The sequence below is a fragment of the Antennarius striatus genome, chromosome 13, assembly GCF_040054535.1.
Source record: "Antennarius striatus isolate MH-2024 chromosome 13, ASM4005453v1, whole genome shotgun sequence".
Taxonomy (NCBI): Eukaryota; Metazoa; Chordata; class Actinopteri; order Lophiiformes; family Antennariidae; genus Antennarius; species Antennarius striatus.
In genome coordinates this window covers 1,048,802-1,067,556 of record NC_090788.1, presented here as the reverse complement: position 1 = coordinate 1,067,556, position 18,755 = coordinate 1,048,802, and the positions used below count along the sequence as shown (strand labels likewise).

The window sequence follows — 18,755 nt, the reverse complement described above, 5'->3', positions numbered from 1 at the left end:
GAGCGACTCACGTTTCCTCCAGCAGGGGGCGTCGGCTCCTCTCGGGGGGGTGAGGGGGTCGTGGAGTGGAGCTGATGGAGCAGAGACACAGAATGAGGTCATCGCAGCTCTGGAGGGCTCGGCGCCGTGGGCCGCCTGGCAACCATTTTGACTCGCCGCTCCTCACAAACCAGGAACGGCGGACCTCAGCCTATGGGGCGACGACGGCCGATCAATAACCGAACACCGATACATACAATAATATCCCAAAAATTCTGTTGTTTACAAGCATGACTGATATATGATGCACTGTAAAAAACAACAATTTTTAAGTCAACTCTGGATTAATTTCTTCTATTTTGTGAGGGAATCGGTGACCGGCGCCCCCTACGGGACGGGAAGCAGAAATATCCAAATCCGGATTCCACTCTGAATCTGTCGCCATGGAAACCCACTGATGATGCTAGCTAAGCTACATCCAATCCAGTGGTCCAACATTTTGTCGATTCACGTCCGGCACACGCGACGCGTGTCGCTGGGCCCCGCCCACCGCGCCCGATAGATTCCTGCTGCAAACCCAATCTCCCACGAGGCCCGGGGGTTTCAGAGTGTAAAGGCAGGAAGGCAGAGGCTGCATTATCCCCATCAGCGCGCCGGAGTTAACAGCCCTGATCAATGCCTCCCCATTACGTGCCCCGGTCTGCCCCCCCCACCCCCACTCACACGCTCTAATCAGATCAATACGCTTTATTGGCAGGAATGGAAGTATGATATTAATACTGGCAAAAAAAAGTAGATGAATTCATCAAATAAAAGAAATTTAAAATGTTAAATTATTTGCATTGTAGTTTTAGTGACGTTTAAATGATGCAAAAATGCACAGAAAATACAATAAAAATAAATAAAAACATCGTTAGAAGTAAAAGAATTTAGCAGCAGGTTTTGTCTCTGATGTCAAAGACTATCAATAAACGATCGAAAAAATCTATTTTCTCTCAGGCCTGCAGAGGAAGAAAATGTGTGTCTATGTTTATATATTCTTTAATTTATTCTAATATTTATCCATAATTTGCTGTTTTTCCCTGAATTCCAAATTATTCATTTTTATTGTTTTACGTTCTAAAACAGCAGCTGAAACCCAAAGGATCAATAAAGTCTTCTGATTTTGACGGCCTACCTGGCTGTTCACCTTTGGCCCCGCCCACCCACATGCTGTCGATTTAAATGTTAAAAAAACCCCAAGAATCTGAAGAGAAACGCTAAAAGAAAGAAGAACCACCCCCCAAAGAGTCGAATGAGAATCTGATTTCACCCTCATTGACCCCCTCCCCCACCCGGCCGGGCCCATCGACCCCTGGCTCCCAGTAACCAGGCCCCATGCCTGGGGTCACTGACCCACTGAAGGCCCCTGCATGGACGTGTGAGTGGGTGGATGAAGTCAACTCCGCCCACCACCACCCACCCCCCCCCACACCGGGGCTGGAACACATCCAGTTGCACCATGGGGGCTAGCAGCTGCAGCTAGTTTCTATCAGGAGTCTATTTTTTGCCCCTGCAGGTGCAAAAGCATCAGCTGACTGGATGTGATGTCATGGATGTGATGTCATAATTCAACGCCCACATGGCGGCTAACGTAGCGCTACGTGCTATGAGCTAATGTCTGTTAGCAGATAAACTTTCTACTGCTTAGCCTCAAACGTTAGCTCACGCTAGCTGTCAGTCATCTGAGCAGGTTAGCTAAACTAGCTAGCATGCTCTTTGTTGTCGTACCCGATTCTGGTTCCGTGTTCCACCGGTGACCCGTTGCTATGGTTACGTGGTCTCGCTGCCTCTCCTCCATCTCTCCATCCGGACAGGAAGGCGTTGACGGCGCTGATGTAATTATCCTTCCATTCAGGTTTTATGGCGTTGGGGGGGTCAGCGGGTTCCTGGAGGTGGATCCCGACGGATCCTCCTGGTCGGACGCCGAGTCATGGAGGACGGGATGAAGAGGTGCATGATGGTCTAGTTTTCAGGGACCGACGGCTTGACTGACCAAAAACTAGTGACAAAACAATGACATCATCAGTTTCATCCACTCAACCAATGATTTAAGGCTCCGCCCCCCTGGACATGTGACTTCATCTCAGGCTTCTCACCAGGTTTAACCTGGACCGTTTCACTGCGTGAACCTGGAGCGTTTCACACACGCGGGGGGGTAATCCTGGAGGATCTCCCCCTCCGTTCACGTCTGGCCTCTGGTTTGTTTCACTTCCTTCTCCTCTTCCTCTCGTCTTCACTCCCATCATCCTCCTCTCCTCGATGGGGGGGCCGAGCGGGGGGGTGGGGGGGTGGGCAGCGACCATCGCCGCTGATGCACTCCTGGTCATTAATAAAAGTTTTATACGCAGTCAGGAAATGCATCCGAGCTCCGGTGGCTGGAGATCCTCTCAGACACAGGAAATGAGCGCCTGGCCAGCAGCCAATCAGGCTATTTCAGGGGGCTGTCCGGAGCCAATCACACGGGAGCTGGTCACTTAATGGATCCGCGGCTCAGAACCCTCTGCACCCAAATATCAGCAACAATTAGAGGGTGTGTGTGTGTGTGTGTGTGTGTGTGTGTGTGTGTGTGTGTGTGTGTGAGGATTGAGGTGACATCATTGGCTCGATTAGAACCTCCTGTAGGTTCTGGTCTGCAGGTGATGGACGTCCCCGTGTGTGTGTGGGGGTTCCTGATAGATCCAGGTCCATGCAGTGAAACAGTCCAGGTTCACGCAGTGAAACAGTGAAAGCGAGGTTTGTTAGGCGTTAGCATCATAGCTAGCAGACCTGTAACGCCAACATATTTGAATTCTTCAGAGATTCGCCCTCAGACGCTTCTTTCACAAACTCTGATGATCAACCCAGTGGAACGTGTTGCGTCCTGTTTGAAAAAGAAAAGGTGAGTGGAGGAGCTGTTCATTCATTGGCTGGCTGGTTGGGTGACATCACCGATGAAGCGCTGCATGACGGTAACCTGAACCTCTCACACGGGTGGAGACTCACGTATGTTTGTGGACGAGCTTTTGTCTCTGTGGGTCTGTCCCCTTACTCAGCAACACGCCACCATCCGGACTCCAGGAAGACACACACACACACACACACACACACACACACACTCTAAAGTAACCGGACACTGGTCCCTAATGGGGGTGGGGGGGTCTGTTTCCTGTGGAGATGAAACAAACTGCTGATAGAGACACGCTGAGGGGAATGGAGACAAACGTGATGCGATTATCCCAAAGAAATCAGAAATAAATGGGTTCAAACGCAAATTATACCTTAAATAGTAAAATAAGTAAATCAGTTATTGTTTGGAATCAAATTACAAATAAAAAATTTGCAGTAAATCAAATTTCTGTAATAATAAACTGATTTCTGGATTTTTTTCTTAGTGCAGAAATAATCTGACGTGAAAACATTTGATTGGCTTTGTGGACGTGTGTGTTTGTTCGCAGCACAAAATGGAATAGATTTTCAATAAAGTTTTTGGAGGGGCGTCAGCTGAACCAAGCAAAGCTGATGGTGGCTTGAATGCTAACCAAGCGAACGCTAGCGCCCCCTTGTGTTGACCTCCAGCCGATGATGGAGGAGGAGAAGGTCTGGGAGTTCCTCATCCTCAACAACTGCTGTTGTTGTTGTTGTTGTTGTTGACAGCACCGGTGTGATGTCACACCACAGATGGTGTGTGATCTGATGTCACCCCCCCCCCCCCCGCCTCAGTCAATCATTGACAGCATCAGGTTGAAATCATCCACCTGAAAAGATCAACATTTGTCTTCTGGCTTCACCATGTTCAGAAAGTCCATGATGGGAGGGGGAGGAGTGAGAATGGGGGGAGGAGGAGGGGGGAGGGAGGGGGTGAAGGAGGGAGGAGAGAGGGAGGGAGGGAGGACATCCAGCTCTCAGTCATTCATCCGTTGGGGAGCAGAGAGGAAACTACCGGCCGACCGGAGAGAGAGTTTCTAGCTGAGCAGAAGGACGATCCGTCTCCACCTCCTGCCTTCCTCTCCATCGTCTTCATCGCCTCCTCGCCGCTCCTTCTCCTCCCGGGGGGACAAACTCGTCCTCCTCCTCCGTCCACGAGCATCTCCGCTGTATTTAGACGGGACCGGTCGTGTTTTCCAGAGAGGAAGAGGAGGAGGAGGACCTACCGGGATCGCATCCTCCCCAGCCTGAACGCTCCCCTCCAGGAGGAGGCGCCGATCGCCAAACGCCAGGATAGCATCCGAGCGTCTTAGCATTGCTAAAAAAAAAGTTCCAGATCCATTAAAAAGTCTTAAAAGTCATTTAAAGGACCTTTTAGGAGTTGAATTCAGTGGTTAGAACCAAACCCAACTGGGACTCCCAGGACCACCAGGACCACAAGAACACCGCCCCAGAATGGATCTCCCTCCAATCAGAGGTAAGCATGAATTCATCCAGTCATCCCATCTGCTGATGAACTATTGATGATTTACGTGACCTTGGAAAGAAACCAGAATTTCAGATTCAGATTTGTAAAAAGTTCTGCTTCCTTAAATCCGAACTGGATTTCTAAAAATCCGATGCAAGAGTTCGACTCTCGTCTGGTTTTTCTGCTGGTCTTTTCATTCGAGATGATCCGGTTCCAAGCGGTTTCCTTAGATTCGTGAAAAAGATGCGGATAGGGTCGACAGAATATCTTTAATCCTAGTTTAATCCAATCAATCAGAAAAGGGGAGGAGCCTCCTGGGAATATCTGGGACCGTTTCCAAGCATTTTTACTTCATCTTGATTCTGTTTTGGGTGGAAAAAAAATTCTAATATTTTTGCTTTGAATTAAATCCCCGCCCCCCGTTCTGTTCCCGTCGTGACCTCTCTCCGCCCACCTGGGCACATTGGCACGTCGGCAATTGCAAATTTTGTCGTGTTTTTGCGACTTTTGGACAAAGTCGTGTAAAACTCGGCGCGGGTGAGGGGCGGTTCCAGCCGGACAGCGGTGGCGACATGTGGGGTCGGGATTGATTGTCCTCAAGGTCGGATGTAGGATGTCGATATCCATCTCCACCGGGGTGGGACTGGGGGGGTGGATGAGCAAATGATGGAGGGGGGAGGGAAAGAGTGAATGGGAGGAGATGGATGGAGTGGGTGGGGTAGATATGAATGAATGATGAAATGGACGGATGGTTGGAGGGAGGGGATGAATGGGATGGGGGGGGCTAATGCATCCACTAAAACACGGCAGGACCACAAAGTTGTTGGGATGAGAAAACCACCGTCGTAGTGAACAAACATGACGCAACATTTTCAGGAGTTTTTCCGGATCCCAAAAACTTCCTGTCGGAACGAATGATTTCATCACGATTTTCAGTTTTGTTGTACGTCGTTCAGCCTGTAGGCGGAGCCACTTCTGCTCATCTGCCATTGGATGGAATGATGATCGGATGTGATTGGATCTCAGCCTTCAGGACGAGGAACTCCAGCAGTTTAGGTTCACTCTGTTAGCTAGCTACGGGAGGGAACCGTCTAGTACCTGGTCATCTCCCGATGGAACCATCTAGTACCCGGTCATCTCCCGATGGAACCATCTAGTACCCGGTCGTCTCCCGATGGAACCATCTAGTACCCGGTCGTCTCCCGATGGAACCATCTAGTACCCGGTCGTCTCCCGATGGAACCATCTAGTACCCGGTCGTCTCCCGATGGAACCATCTAGTACCCGGTCGTCTCCCGATGGAACCATCGATCCCCCGTTTCACACAGGTGATCAAGCAAGACACCGTTCTATGTTCGTATCCAGTTAACCAACAGGAACACAACAGTGTCAGGTCCAGCTTCCTGATTGGTTCACTCTTGGGCAGCTAGAGTCGGCGGTACCGGTGCTGGATCTCCCCAAGCTCTTGATGCTAACATTACCTTAGCCGCTGCTCCCCAATACACCGGCATCAGCCCTTTGCCGACCCGCGTCAGCGTCCGATGGTTGACCAATCAGAGGCTCATATTCCAGGTAGCCATTGCCCCCTCCAGGTGAGTCCGGGCAGTACGGGTGGACCAATCGTCCGTCAGTCCTGACTTCTGTCCGTTACTCGTCTACTTTCGTGTTATCTACTCCAGCATCCCTCGTTCATTCACAGCCTCCTTCCTTCCTCCTCTTTCCTCCCTGTCCTCTTGCCCCCCCGCCCGGACTCGCTGGTCTGCAGTGTCTATTTCAGTCTTTCCGTTGGAGTCAGATTCGGCACATCCGGTATCTCATCCAGTTTATTGTCATTCAATCCTTCTGTGCTCCCGTAGGGCATCGGGAGGAAGGCCCCCGGGTCTCAGTGCCCGACGGGCCTCCACCCCCCCACAGCATGTCAGACAGAACTTTCTTTTTCTCATCGTTCATTGAGAGGCGATGCAAGTCGACTGAAACCACATGACAGATGGAGTACTTCCTGAATCCACAAAATATTTCTGGATGTTCAATTGTTAGCGGTCCACATGACTTTAGCCTCAGCTAGCATCATGTCGACAGTTGTTCAGGGGAATCGCTGACAGGAAGTGACTATCAATGGTTTAATATCAGTATGGGGAGGGTTCATAAACGTTTAAGTTAGCCTAATAAAATAATTTGCCATATCGCGGAATTTCATTTTTCGCGGATGGTCCTGGAACGCGTTAACCGCGAGTAATGAGGGATTATTGTGTAACTATAACTTCAAGCCGTTTTTTTTATTTTTTTAAATAGTTTTTCTTACTATTGGAACAAAGATTGTCTTTTCGTAGCAGAAAAACTTTCCGCGAGCCGGAAGCAAAAAGGGAAACAGAACCCGTGCAAGAAAAGAACGAGTCGAGGTCAGGACAGGAGGAGGTTTGAAAGGAGAGAGCGAAGGAGAGGAGGAAGGGGGCAGGAGGTCATTGTAGCTCGTCTTAGAATAGCAGAAACTATGATGTCATCAACTTTGATGTCAGCAAAGGTCGAAAAGTTTGTTTGTGATTATTCAAACATTTTGGCGACAACCGCCCCCGACCGTCGACTTCAGTATTCTGTTCGAAATATCTTTAAAAACACCAGTCAGTTGAATTTTTCTCCACGAACCAAACATGGACTGTCTTTTTACTCCTACTGGTACCAGAACAATCTTTTCTGAACAATCTTTTCGGTTCGAGCCGACAGTCGATCTAATATAGATTTAATCGTCGACATCAAAGGCCGAAGCAGGAAAATGAAAGATTTTTACTAAAATGACACTTTTTTCAGGACTTTGACAGGTCTGTCCGGCAGAAGGAGGCATCGTTTGAAAACCTGGCAGGATGGGGTGAATGTGGTGTGTGTCACATGGAGACAGAATGTGTGTGTGTGTGTGTGTGTCCCAAGGCGAGGGGGGGGCTCAGTCATTAGCGATACTCCCCCAGCACAGAGGTCCATCCTCAGGTTACCTCCACCAGCTTCGACTCACTCCGTTTCTTCACGTCTGTTTTCAGGTTACAAAACAAAGTGAATTCATCCAGATTGTCTGATTGGCAATTTTTAGGGACATTCTTGTTCTATTCTCTCGAGCCGCGGTCTCTTCTTTACGTCCAGTATCGGTGGCGTGTTGGAAGAGACGGCGGCTCAAACCAGTCGGTAAGCAGGAGTTTGTGGAAACGGACGGCAGGCCTCTTCCTTTTACCAATTAGATGAGCCGATAGGCGGGCGGAGTCCTGATGAGATTAGTCACCAGGACCTCTCCCCGTCTTATCTGCTGCCTCAGAGATGCTCGAGGCGGATCGAGCAACTTCAGGCCAAACTTAGTTGTCTTAGGACAGGAAGAGGAGTTCATCACCTCGGCCAAGGTAATCAGGTCGAGTCTTTTCTACCAAAAGACTACCAGATAGGTTTGGTTAAGCTTTACAGACGCAAAAAGAAACAGGATTCTCCCAGTATCTTTAGGCGTGTCGCTCATCCACAGGTTGACTTCTCGAGAGTCCATCCTGGAAGGTATTAACAATCGAGACTTGTTGGAAACTGAACCGTACCTCCACAGAGGGTTAGGACTTAACTTTGATGAATATAAGAGAAGGGGAAGATTTTCTCTTGTTCCGCCGTAGGAAACGGTAAGAGGAGCTGGTCTGGGTCGGTTATGAATTTATCTGGATTCGCATGGACGTGGCCGTCTGTTCCCTCTTCCTCTCTTCCATCTAATCTCCTGATCGGCTGTAAATGTATTTCCATTTGGCCTCATTACTCTTAGAGGACTGGCACCGCACGAGGAGCCAACCATCCCTCCCTGTTGGCCACTTGGCAGGACTGCAGCTACTCCGCACGTCGGCGGACGAAATCGGTTGCGAGACTTTTTTCTTACAAAGCGAGGATCAGATAGGCCATCGAGGTTTTCCTTCTGGAGATCTGTCTTTAATTCAGGCCTCATCTGATGTCTGAGCAGCAAATTAAATCAGCTGCATATTTAAGTACACTTAGACCTTTTATTGAATTTTATGTCTGTGCATTTGCTGCACCCTGAAGAACATTATTGGTACCTTTAAGGCTTTTATTTGCAATCTTGCAAAGCATTACACTGAGTATGCAATGCGAAATGTCAATGTCAGAACACAAGGGAACATCAGCGTATTGTGTCTGGAGAGTTTAAAAAAAAAGAAAGTCTTCGACCCAAAGCATGAAAATATGAATTCAGAATTGCTGGATACATCTTGACTCGTTTGGACCGACTGTTCTGGTGCCAGAAGTCCGGACCAAAGCAGCGGCAAGTCTGAACCGGCCGGTCTGCTGGTGTCAGCTGCTTTCAACAGATGCTAAATTACAGTCTGGACCTTGTGGTCGAACGTCTGCAACTTTGTCAATCTAATAATGGTGGTAGCTTGAGCTGGTGGCTCTGTGGATCTGTGCTGATGAAATGATTCTTGGGCAAAGTCCTGTTCAACGAAGTCACGAATGTTTGACTTAGAATTTGGTGCTTTATTCTTTGTTATCCAAAAGTTGTTTCAATCAATCCACAGGACTTTAGGAATGTTTCTTGAAGACACGAGAACTGACGAGGCCTCTTGGACTAGAGATGAAACGTCTTCAAGAAACTATCTTACAGTCCAGTGGATTGACTTCAACAACCTTGGATAACCAGAACCTGGACAATTAAGAACCTACAGACTTCATTCGTTATTTGCATTCTGATAATTCCGTTTTTCTCACCTCCAACAAGCAGGTTGGGGTTGGGGATGTCCTCTACCAAACTAAAAGTCTAAAAAGTTCTGCAGTCCAATCTGCAGGACTAAACCGTTGGTTCGGTTCCCATAATCTTCCTGTTCAGAACCGGCCGGTGGGTAATCTGGGGCGTTGCTACTTGCATCTTCCTCTCTACCAATAACACTGAATTCAAGGCCTTGTTTAGTTGGACCATCACTCGAGATGGGGTCAACCCAATCCGGGTCGGAACCAGCATGTTCTAGAATCATCTGAACCATCAGAATCTGTCTGAAGTTGATTTTGGTGCTTTTAATTACTCAAACTTGGTTAACTTTGCTAACCGCTATAGCATTCCTCTTCTTTGCATTTGCAGATTTATCTGATGTGCCGTGAAAGTTGGGAGGACCTTGCGCCAGACCCGGCCCATCGCCCTGGTGCCCCCCAGCCTGGCTCACCAGGATGGACCCTACTCACTCCTACAGGGTGGAGATGGACGGACTGGACCTCCAGCAGGTCCCGGTGCTGTCGCTCGACCAGATACGGATAATCCGGGCCAACAATGACTATGTGGAGAGGCCGGTGGCGCTGGAACCGGCCTCCCAGTCTGGATTTTTCTATGCTCATGATGACCGATACCCTCATGGAGTCTACTCCCACCGCCCCCAGCCTTCTTTTCAGTCAGGCATGCCTCGCAGCCAAAGTCAGCAGCAGCACGCCCACTGGTCCCGCTTGAGTCGCTCCAGTACCGTCAGCTCGTCCATGTCCCGGACCAGCGCCGCCTCCGACCAGCGGCTTCTGGCCGGTTTGACGCCGTCTCACTCGGGTTCGGTGGTCCGTTCTCAACCTAAAGGGGAACTCAAGCCCGACGTGTCGTTGGATAAAGGCTTAACGGACGACGAGGTCGATTTGGGTCGTCATGCGTTCATCTGTGAGGGGTGCGGCCGCTGTAAGTGTCAAGAGTGCTGCGCCCCACGCCGCCTGCCGTCCTGTTGGGCTTGCGGGCAGCGCTGCCTGTGCTCGGCTGAAAGCGCCATGGAGTACGGAACCTGTTTGTGTTGCGTTAAGGGCCTGTTCTACCACTGCTCCGCCCAGGACGACGAGGACAACTGCGCCGACCGGCCGTGCTCCTGCGCCTCGGCCCACGCTTGCGCCCGTTGGGGCAGCATGGGGCTGCTGTCGCTCTGCCTGCCTTGCCTCTGCTGCTACCCCCCTGCCAGGCTGTGCCTTGCCTTGTGCCAGCGTGCCCACGATCGCGCCACGCGTCCCGGGTGCAGGTGCAGTAACACCAACACCGTGTGCCGCAAGATTTCCGCCTCCAACCCCAACTCCGGCCATCCGTCGCTTCGCAGCAAGGTCCTGGACAAGCCGTTATGACAGGCCTAGACGGGGGCTAGATGAATCCTCTTGTTCTTCAGCTGTCGCCAAAGCAAGGCTGTCGCCGACGGCGCCACAGCGACCCGCCTACTAATGTATGACAACTCACCCAATCATCCGACCCAACGAGACGTCATTGAAGTTACTTGTACTCCAGCTCAGGAGGGACCAAAGCCTTACAGTGCCTGTTCATGTTGGAGACTTCACAACTGGTCTGGAAGGAGGAGATGCTGTCACGCTTCGTTGGACTGACCTTCACCCTTAACCGGGACTTCCAGACAATCAATGCATCATGTCTGGATGCTTTAAAATCTATTTATTTATTCCTTCGACTTACTTCCTGGGCAACACAAGCAGGAAATGGACCGAATCGAGGGGGGAAGGGAAATGCTTGAGGCAATGCGAGTGGTCTGGTCCAGAGTTTGATGTCCAGAGATATGATTAAGGACTTTGGCCACAAAGACAATGAGAAAAAGAAAAAATTGAGCAAAGCCTGAAGCGACAAAGACGCTAATAACTCACCTGCAACCAGACCAAAAGGGGGCGACGCGTGAACTCGGTCAATGTCAATGCTATAAGCCGTTTGTAGAGGAAAAGCACCGCGAGGTCGACGGACTGACCGGAGCTGAACGGGGGATTATTTAACCGGAGGGAGGGTGCATCCATTGTGGTTAGGGAAGTGTGTGTGTGTCCTCCAACTGTACAACAACCTGCGTATGTAGCGCCTGTGTGTGTGTTGTTTCGTCAGCAGAAGAAGCCTCCGTTATTTTATTTTTAGCCGCGTTGCTTCGGTAGAGCTTCCATGTTCCGGTCGGGTTTCCTCCCCAGGTTAGCCTGTCGCGGACCGACCTTCACCTCCCCCACCAGGATCCGTCCCTCCTCTTCCTCCTCCTCCTCCACCACACCTGACTGACTAGATAAAAATCCAACATCGAAGTTCCAACAGGGTTCTGTAGGTTTTACTACCAAACGGCTAAAAGTCGGGCGTCTCTAAAAACGACTTTGACCATCCTGCGTCGTCTTTAATTCAAGCTCCAGCTGATGCAGCATCTCACTTGTGCATGAAAACAGGACATGTCATATTTACAAGACTATATCCGACAAATTGTAGCCTGTTGTCTTGTGCTAGCGCCCGCTAACATCCCAAAGTCAGTTCCAGCCTCACTTTTAGCCGCTCGGTCACGACGTTAGCCGAAGAATGGAGGAAGTCACTCTCAAAATAATGTTTGCATTGAACCGACCAACGGATGCAAACAGCTCAGTTAGCTTACATGAAACAGTGGTTGGGTTAAGATTGGGCACAGAAAAATGCATGTTTAGTTTCTGGAACGCGTTAGCCTCCGAAGCTAACGCAGCTCTCGTGATACGTTAGCCTGATCCTGATGTACGACCCGCCTCGCGTTGGGATGTCACGCCCGGGGTTACGTCGAGGGACTCAAGACTATCACGAGTTTTAACGAGGAAGACAAATGTCGGAAACTGGTTTTGAACGGCGGCTAACAATAAGCCACGCCCACAGATCCCCGCGTCCTCGTGCGTCTTTGCTCTTTAGCTCGGCGGGCTAAAAGCCTCCAGTTCTGGTCCATGGAGAGTTGATCAAACAGGCAATTAGCTTCATGATAGCTCTTAATGGGCCGGAGAGGAATGGAGTGGGGGGGTCGGGGGGGCAGGATGGAGTTGTGGTGTCGGGCAGATGGACAGCTGATGGGGAGCGAAGGAGGGGAGAGGTCGGATGTCGGGAAAAAGGGAAGGGAGGTCGTCGCCATGGGGTCACAGGGTCATTTCAGGTACGCGAATCAAACGTGATGCTAACACAATGCTAACGTGTCAAAAGGCTCTTCTGGGAAGGATTCAAAGCTGACACACAACACACAACGTCAGGTGTGTGTGCATGTAAATGTAAAAGTGTGTGTGTGTTAGTTTGGATGCATTCGGCCTGATTTGTTAAATGTTTCTTTGCTATATTTTTATATGTAAATACGGGCTACAACTATTTTTATTCTGCTTTATTTTCTTTCTATGAGATCCTTATTATTACAGCTGTTTCCCATTATATAATGAAAATTAAATTATTTACCACTTGAGCGAATCAAGAACTTTTGGGGCAACAAACGTAAATAAGCTAAACAACGAAGAGCGCATTTGCTAACCTGCTTGAACCCAGGGGGGGGGAGAACAAAAAGTCGATCTAATTCAGTTTTAATTCATGCATCATGTGTTATTTTAAGTTTATGATTTTTAAAACATTTTTGTTTGAATGTGGCCCCAAACGTTCCTGCGCTCGTCACTGGTTTTACTCCGATGGACGAACCGTTTCTCTTTCAACTCTTCTCCACTTACGACTACAATTCTAATTTATTGAGAGACATTTTGGAATCGCCATCCGTTTTTTGACGGCGTTAAAAACCGATGAATCTGAAATCTCTCCATCGGGATGCTGGAATAAATCTAAAACACATTATGAACAACAGCTTTACGGAAACGATGACGTACAGTCTGATTTTGGTGCTTGAGGCACATTTTAAATGGTTTTTAAATTAAAAAGGAAATTTGAAAGGTAAAATATACACATTTTCCCAATTTTGCATCGCCATTCGGGTTCCTGGACCCGTCTCTGTACCAATATTCATACTCAAATTAGAAGCGTTCCTCCATCAGTTCGGTCGTTTATGCGCAATTTGATTGATTTATGTGCAAAAAAAAAAATCACTATTTCAAACTTTAAAATCCACGACTCCACCCTGTGTGTTTCCATCGTTCCATCATAAGTCTTTTCATTCCAAAAGTAGTTTCCCAGCATTCCCAGTGGACCGGAGGGAGCAACACCGTACGAACGCAGGCTGCCAGTATAACCAGTGACCGCCCTCGTGTCTTAGCATCGCTTTAGGTACAAAATTGGCATCTTGTATGTTATAAAAGAATTTAAGGAGAGTATACAGAACAAATATATATAGAAGTTTATCGTAAATGAATCTATTATCTACGAACAAATTCTCTTCTTCACGTGTTTTTATTTAAACGGCATCGAGTCACGAGGACGGCGGCGAGTATTTATTTCACGTGTTCCCAAGAGACGGGGAGAAACACACGTTTGTCTTTTCATTTTGTTTGTTTGTTTGTTTCTCTGGGTGTGGCCTGGCTGCTCCCGCCCCCTCCCCAACACCCTCAAACCCCCCCCCCCGGCTGAAGACGAACCAATAAAAAGGAGTTTAAAAAAAGCGAACACGTGTGACCGAATTTATTCTGAATGCATTTTTATTAAAAATGTGGGGAAAAACTGACACATTGACAAAATAAAAGAATATAAGGGGGTTTGTTAAAATGAAAAATATAAAATTAAGTCAAACTTTCCATTTAAAAAAATGTAAATTGGGAGTTTATGGTTGAAATTTTAGCAGAATTTTTATTTCAATTTGCCTGAACAGAAATAAAATGACAAGAATGCTTCATTTTTTTCAGAATTTAGATTTTGAATCACAACAAATTGGGGGGGGGGGTTGGGAACCAGGGAGGGGTTCGAGCCCCGCCCCGCTGATAATTAACCCTTTCTGGATCGAGACCTTTCTGCTGACAGCTCCAAACGGGCCGACGGAGAACGGCGAGGATCTGGGCGAAGTGGAACAACGGTTCTCCAAACGAGGCCCCGCGGTCGTCCGCTCCACTCGCCGCGCCATAAATAAGTAATCGAGGCTGGGTCACGCTAATGGCTTCCCAGAGCAGTGCATACAGACGTGTGTGTGTGTGTGTGTGTGTGTGCGTGTGTGTGTGTTCACGTGCTGCCGTTTCGGTTCATCATCTCAAATCAGAGTCCATTAAAGACGAGCTCTCAGCCTCAAACACTTTCTCTCATGTCGTTTTTGGCACACACACACACACACACACACACACACACACACACACACAGTTGACGGTGTGTGTGTGTGTGTGTGATAGAGAAAAATAAATTATGCATGGATGTTTCCTCCTCCGGCTTTTACCAATAAACCCGTTCACCGGCCCCCCCCACTCTGATGCTACGTGCTAGCCTGATGGATGGTTGTCGGTTCCATTCCATTCCTCTTCCTGTGTGTGAAATAAAGTTATTCTCTTCAAAAGACGCCGATTCAAACGTACAGACGAGGTCGTTCTGACGCGATCGCTCCACCACGTGAGCGGAGAATGATCAACTTTCATTTATAGATCGACGGCGTTAAAGTGGGGGTGTCACTCATTTTGGTGTGGGGGGCCACATGCAAGTAGAATTAAGCTGACTTTTAGTCCACAGAGGTAACTTACAAAAGTCGGGGGCCGGACTGGACCCCCTGGAGGGCCGGATCCGGCCCCCGGGCCACTTGTTTGACATCATAGGAAACAATCTTTTATTTCCTGGAAGGTTCCTCCTCTCCAGCGAAGCGACGGGCCGATGAGACGCCCCGTCCCTCCGTGACCTTTGACCCCCCCCTCTTGAAGCAGTGGGTGTCCAGAAGCGAGGAGCCGCCCCCCCTCCAGCCCCGACAACCCCCCCCCCCGTCCTGTCAGGCTGGTGCATCTTCACGGTGGCCCTTGTCTCTTTACAGGCGCCGCCCCGGTGCACCCTGGGAGTTCTACTCAGAGGCGCGCCGGGACAAAACCGCCTGTCCGTCAAACCGCCATACAGCTGTCAATCAACCCGGACGCCGCTGTCAGCGATCAGAGTGTGTGTGTGTGTGTGTGTGTGAGAGTGTGTGTGTGTGTGTGTGTGTGTCAGGAAGTCGGGGATTTGCATGAGTGGAAAAGAGGAAAGGATGAAGACGAGATGAGACGATGGACGGCGTCCAGCGAGCGCAGACTAAACAGAAGGAAACGCTCCCCGTTTAAACCAGTAGGACCAACAAGCCCCCACTGCCCTCCCCCACCCCCCCGCTCCACTAAAACCCCCCAGGAGGACGGCAAAGGTCCGCTATAATCAAAAACCTCAAGGATTCATGACACCTGATAGATGACATCACAGCTCGTGGCCACGCCCAAGCTAATATTAGCATGGCATGCATGCTAACATACCAGCAACATAATATAGCGTACGTTTGACAGGTTAGCATGCTAACGTATGCTGATAATACTTTATATACTTTTATAAATTATTATCTTTATTAATTTTAAGATTAAAATTTAGTAATAAGCATCACAAATAAGACACTAGCTTAGCATTGTGTCGCTAGTTGGAAAGCTAACGCTCAGGACAACTTTAAAACATCCGGAAAACAGAAGTGATGACGATGTTAGCGTTGCGCTCCTGTTCATGGACTCGACTGGAGCTGCTGAGTCATGTCTGACGTTAGCGGTGAGAATCCGACGCGGTCGAACTTATTTCACGTCGGATAGACGGATAAAACTAGCATTTTTAGCTTCAGACGTAGCATCGAGGAAGAGGCGAAGGGGAATTTCTCACTGGAGATTCGTGGACGGAGAGGAAATGAGTCGAGGGAGACGGGGGGGTCACACAGCTGCAGGGATGGGGGAGGGTGGGAATGTTATCAGCAGGGGTCAAGAGGTCAGCGGAGAGGTTTTAACTCACTTCCTGTTTCTGCTGCTGGGATGACAAAACTCTCCCCGTCCTCTGGAATTCACCCCCCCCCACCAACACCCCCGCATTCCATCATCCTCTCCAACCTCCCAACAAGGTCGCTCGTTTCATCCGACGTCGGTCGGATGATCTCCGACAGACTCGACGAGTCGTTCATACGACTGTTCCAGGCATTTTGTTAGCGTTAGCCGCTAGTGGTCGTCACGTGTGACCCAGAGGTCGCCGCCAGGCGTTGGCGTCCGGCCCGGCGCAGCTGCGTTCGACGACTAAGATAAACCGCCGGGTTGAGAAACGTTCCCACCGTCCAGACGCCTCCAACGGTTTGATTTGAGAGGAACTCCAAACGGTTGGTTGAGAAAAACTATCCGACGAAACCGACGAGAGAAAACTTCCTCCTGAAACGTCTCAAAGTTTATCCTCAGCTCCTGAGAAACTAAACTCAGCTTTGAGACCAAAACCAATAATCAATCCATCTGGATCAGGTGACCATCCTGTACAGACGAGTTCTATGAAAACCTTCCGTTTATTTTCAGTGTCACCGGTTTTTATTTTCTCATTTTCTCTCATCTGTTTCAGGTTGAGGGTCAGCTGGTGTGTTTCTTCTGATCCGGTTCAATGTAAACGCCTAAACCAGTTTAATGGAAAGAAAACCAACTGACAAAAAGAAGTAAAACATGTTGTGTGTTACAGTCACAATATTAAAAAGATACGAGTCGGAATAAGATGGAATAATATGAGAAAAGTCATATGATCAATATGAGAATGAAGTCATTACAAGTCGTAGTATTGTAAATATTTTGAGTAAAGTCATGATATCAGAATAAAGTCATATGATAATAAAGTCCTTGTATTGTAGCATTGACAATATTTGATAGATTTGCAATATTTAAAGTCATAATAATGTGAATATTTTCAGCATAAAATCATAATATTATAAATATTTTGAGTATAGAGTAACAATATTATAAATATTTTTAAACAAGGTCATAATAAATATTTTCAGAATAATATTGTAAATATCTTGAGTTTAGTCTCGTAACATCCTGATAATAACCAGACGTGTGGTCAGTCGTCCTTTTCTCCCTTCGTTTCGGTTTCTGACTGAATAAAGTCGTCTTTATTTGTCAGATCTTTGGTAAAAGAAGTCTCGGCGTGAACCTGGTGAAACTTCTGGTGAAGTAGGTCAACTCACCACCAACACGTGAACCAGAGGCTCTCTGTGATTTCCAGCGGACGCTCAGCATCCTGTGGAGAAGGCAGAGAGGAAGTGATTGAATAATTCAGTAAATTTCCTGAACAGTAATGGCCTGCTGGTGCTGCTGTGAGGGGGTTAAGTGGCACACAACCAGCCCTCCATCCATCATCCATCATCCATCATCCATCCAGCTCTTCACACCAGGATGGGATCTTCTTCAGACGTTGAACCAGCTGCAGGAATTTATGTTTGCTTTTACAATTTTGGATGTAAAATAAAAAAAATTAAATGAGAATAAAGTGAAAAGAAATTGAATTAAATCTTAATTTTAAATCACTTCATCCGATTTCAACTGGTTGCTGGTCTTATTTTAGTCGTTAGCTGCTGGGACTAGAACTTAGAACATGCTGGGGGCGGGGCCTTGTGTTAAATTTAGACGTTAGGTCCAGGAAACAGGATGGGGGGGGGGTTAGATATTAGCTGGTCTTGTGGGACGAACTGGGGTTCCCACTTTCCCACAGTCCCAAGCTGGAAAACGCTGGACGGAGGCCCTGACAGCTGGCCTCGCAAAGGATGCTGGGTACCGAACTGAACCGCCTGCCGCTGCCACAGGAAGGAGAGGTCAGAGGTCAAAACCACACACAAACACACCGCCGGTCCAACAAACACACCGGCCCAGAAATACCCGAGAGGGTTTCTAGAAGGACGCTATTAGCATTAGCTGCTAACGTGCTAATGTTAGCTGCAGCCAATGATAGAACATCTGCAGCTAAGAGAAGCATGTCTGCAGCCAATGGTAGCATTTTTAGCAGCCACTAGCATTCTGCTAGCGGCCACTACTAACAATTCATTACCCGTTAACAGATGCTAATGCTGTGTAGCTTTAACACGTTTTCCGAGTCAGAAGAAACTTTTATTTTATTCCCAAAATTTAGCAGTGCATAAAAATATATTTTAAAAAAAAACAATAGTGATTTTCAGCAAAATCAGGTGAAATAAATCACAAAATTCACGAAAACTTTACAAAATCTTTGTAGATGAAATGGCGGGAAATTCAAAAATTGTATCTCAAAATTATTTGAAATTCAGTTGCTTTTCCAAAATAATTCCAATTTTGAAATCTAACCAGATTTAGTCATTTATTTTCAACATGAATTAATTGTGTTCATCGCAGTTAGAACTCGTTGAACAGTAAACATTCTTCCTCTTCCTGAATCATTTTATTTTTTCTCTTGTCGTCTTTATTTTTATCAGATTCTTTGCAGCTATTTCTAAAAGCATGAACGAGTCTAAAGATGGAGGCTGGAAACTCAGACGTCCTCGTCTTCCCACAGGGTTCTGGTCAGAGAGTGTGGGAATGGGATCGGCGTGTGCGTCAACCGACTCAACCGACACACAAACCTGCAGCCTTTCAGCGCCTGAAGCTCATTTTTCCTTAAATCTCCTCATTTATAGAATAAAATGTCTTAAAACTTAAAGGATCGCTTCTAGTTTTATTTCCTGCAGCTGATAAACAAACATGGGTT

The 18,755-nt window shown here is 47.9% G+C and overlaps 1 protein-coding gene and 2 long non-coding RNA genes across 4 annotated transcripts; 2 read left to right on the top strand and 1 right to left on the bottom strand.

The window, feature by feature from the left end:
• Positions 1-27: 27 nt before the first annotated feature.
• LOC137606132 (uncharacterized) lies at positions 28-2,240 on the bottom strand. Its single transcript, XR_011037826.1, has 3 exons — positions 2,118-2,240; positions 1,750-2,020; positions 28-190 (listed from the first exon to the last, which is right to left on the bottom strand). It is a non-coding gene; the product is annotated as an uncharacterized lncRNA (long non-coding RNA).
• A 1,689-nt stretch (positions 2,241-3,929) lies between these two features.
• LOC137606682 (protein sprouty homolog 3) lies at positions 3,930-14,193 on the top strand. 2 transcript variants are annotated; one of them, XM_068332057.1, is made up of 2 exons: positions 3,930-4,402; positions 9,492-14,193. In XM_068332057.1, the coding sequence occupies exon 2, from the start codon at positions 9,578-9,580 to the stop codon at positions 10,490-10,492; it is 915 nt and encodes a 304-aa protein (XP_068188158.1). In that variant the 5' UTR covers positions 3,930-4,402; positions 9,492-9,577; the 3' UTR covers positions 10,493-14,193. The 2 variants fall into 2 exon arrangements, with proteins under 2 accessions (XP_068188158.1, XP_068188159.1); XM_068332058.1 differs by lacking the exon at positions 3,930-4,402 and adding an exon at positions 5,385-5,721.
• A 1,933-nt stretch (positions 14,194-16,126) lies between these two features.
• LOC137606657 (uncharacterized) lies at positions 16,127-17,511 on the top strand. Its single transcript, XR_011037892.1, has 3 exons — positions 16,127-16,516; positions 16,611-16,701; positions 17,163-17,511. It is a non-coding gene; the product is annotated as an uncharacterized lncRNA (long non-coding RNA).
• The last annotated feature ends 1,244 nt before the right edge of the window (positions 17,512-18,755 follow it).

Bases quoted from the DNA above. Each gene is read 5' to 3' on its own strand.
- LOC137606682 (XM_068332057.1), top strand. From the start codon at position 9,578: ATGGACCCTACTCACTCCTACAGGGTGGAGATGGACGGACTGGACCTC.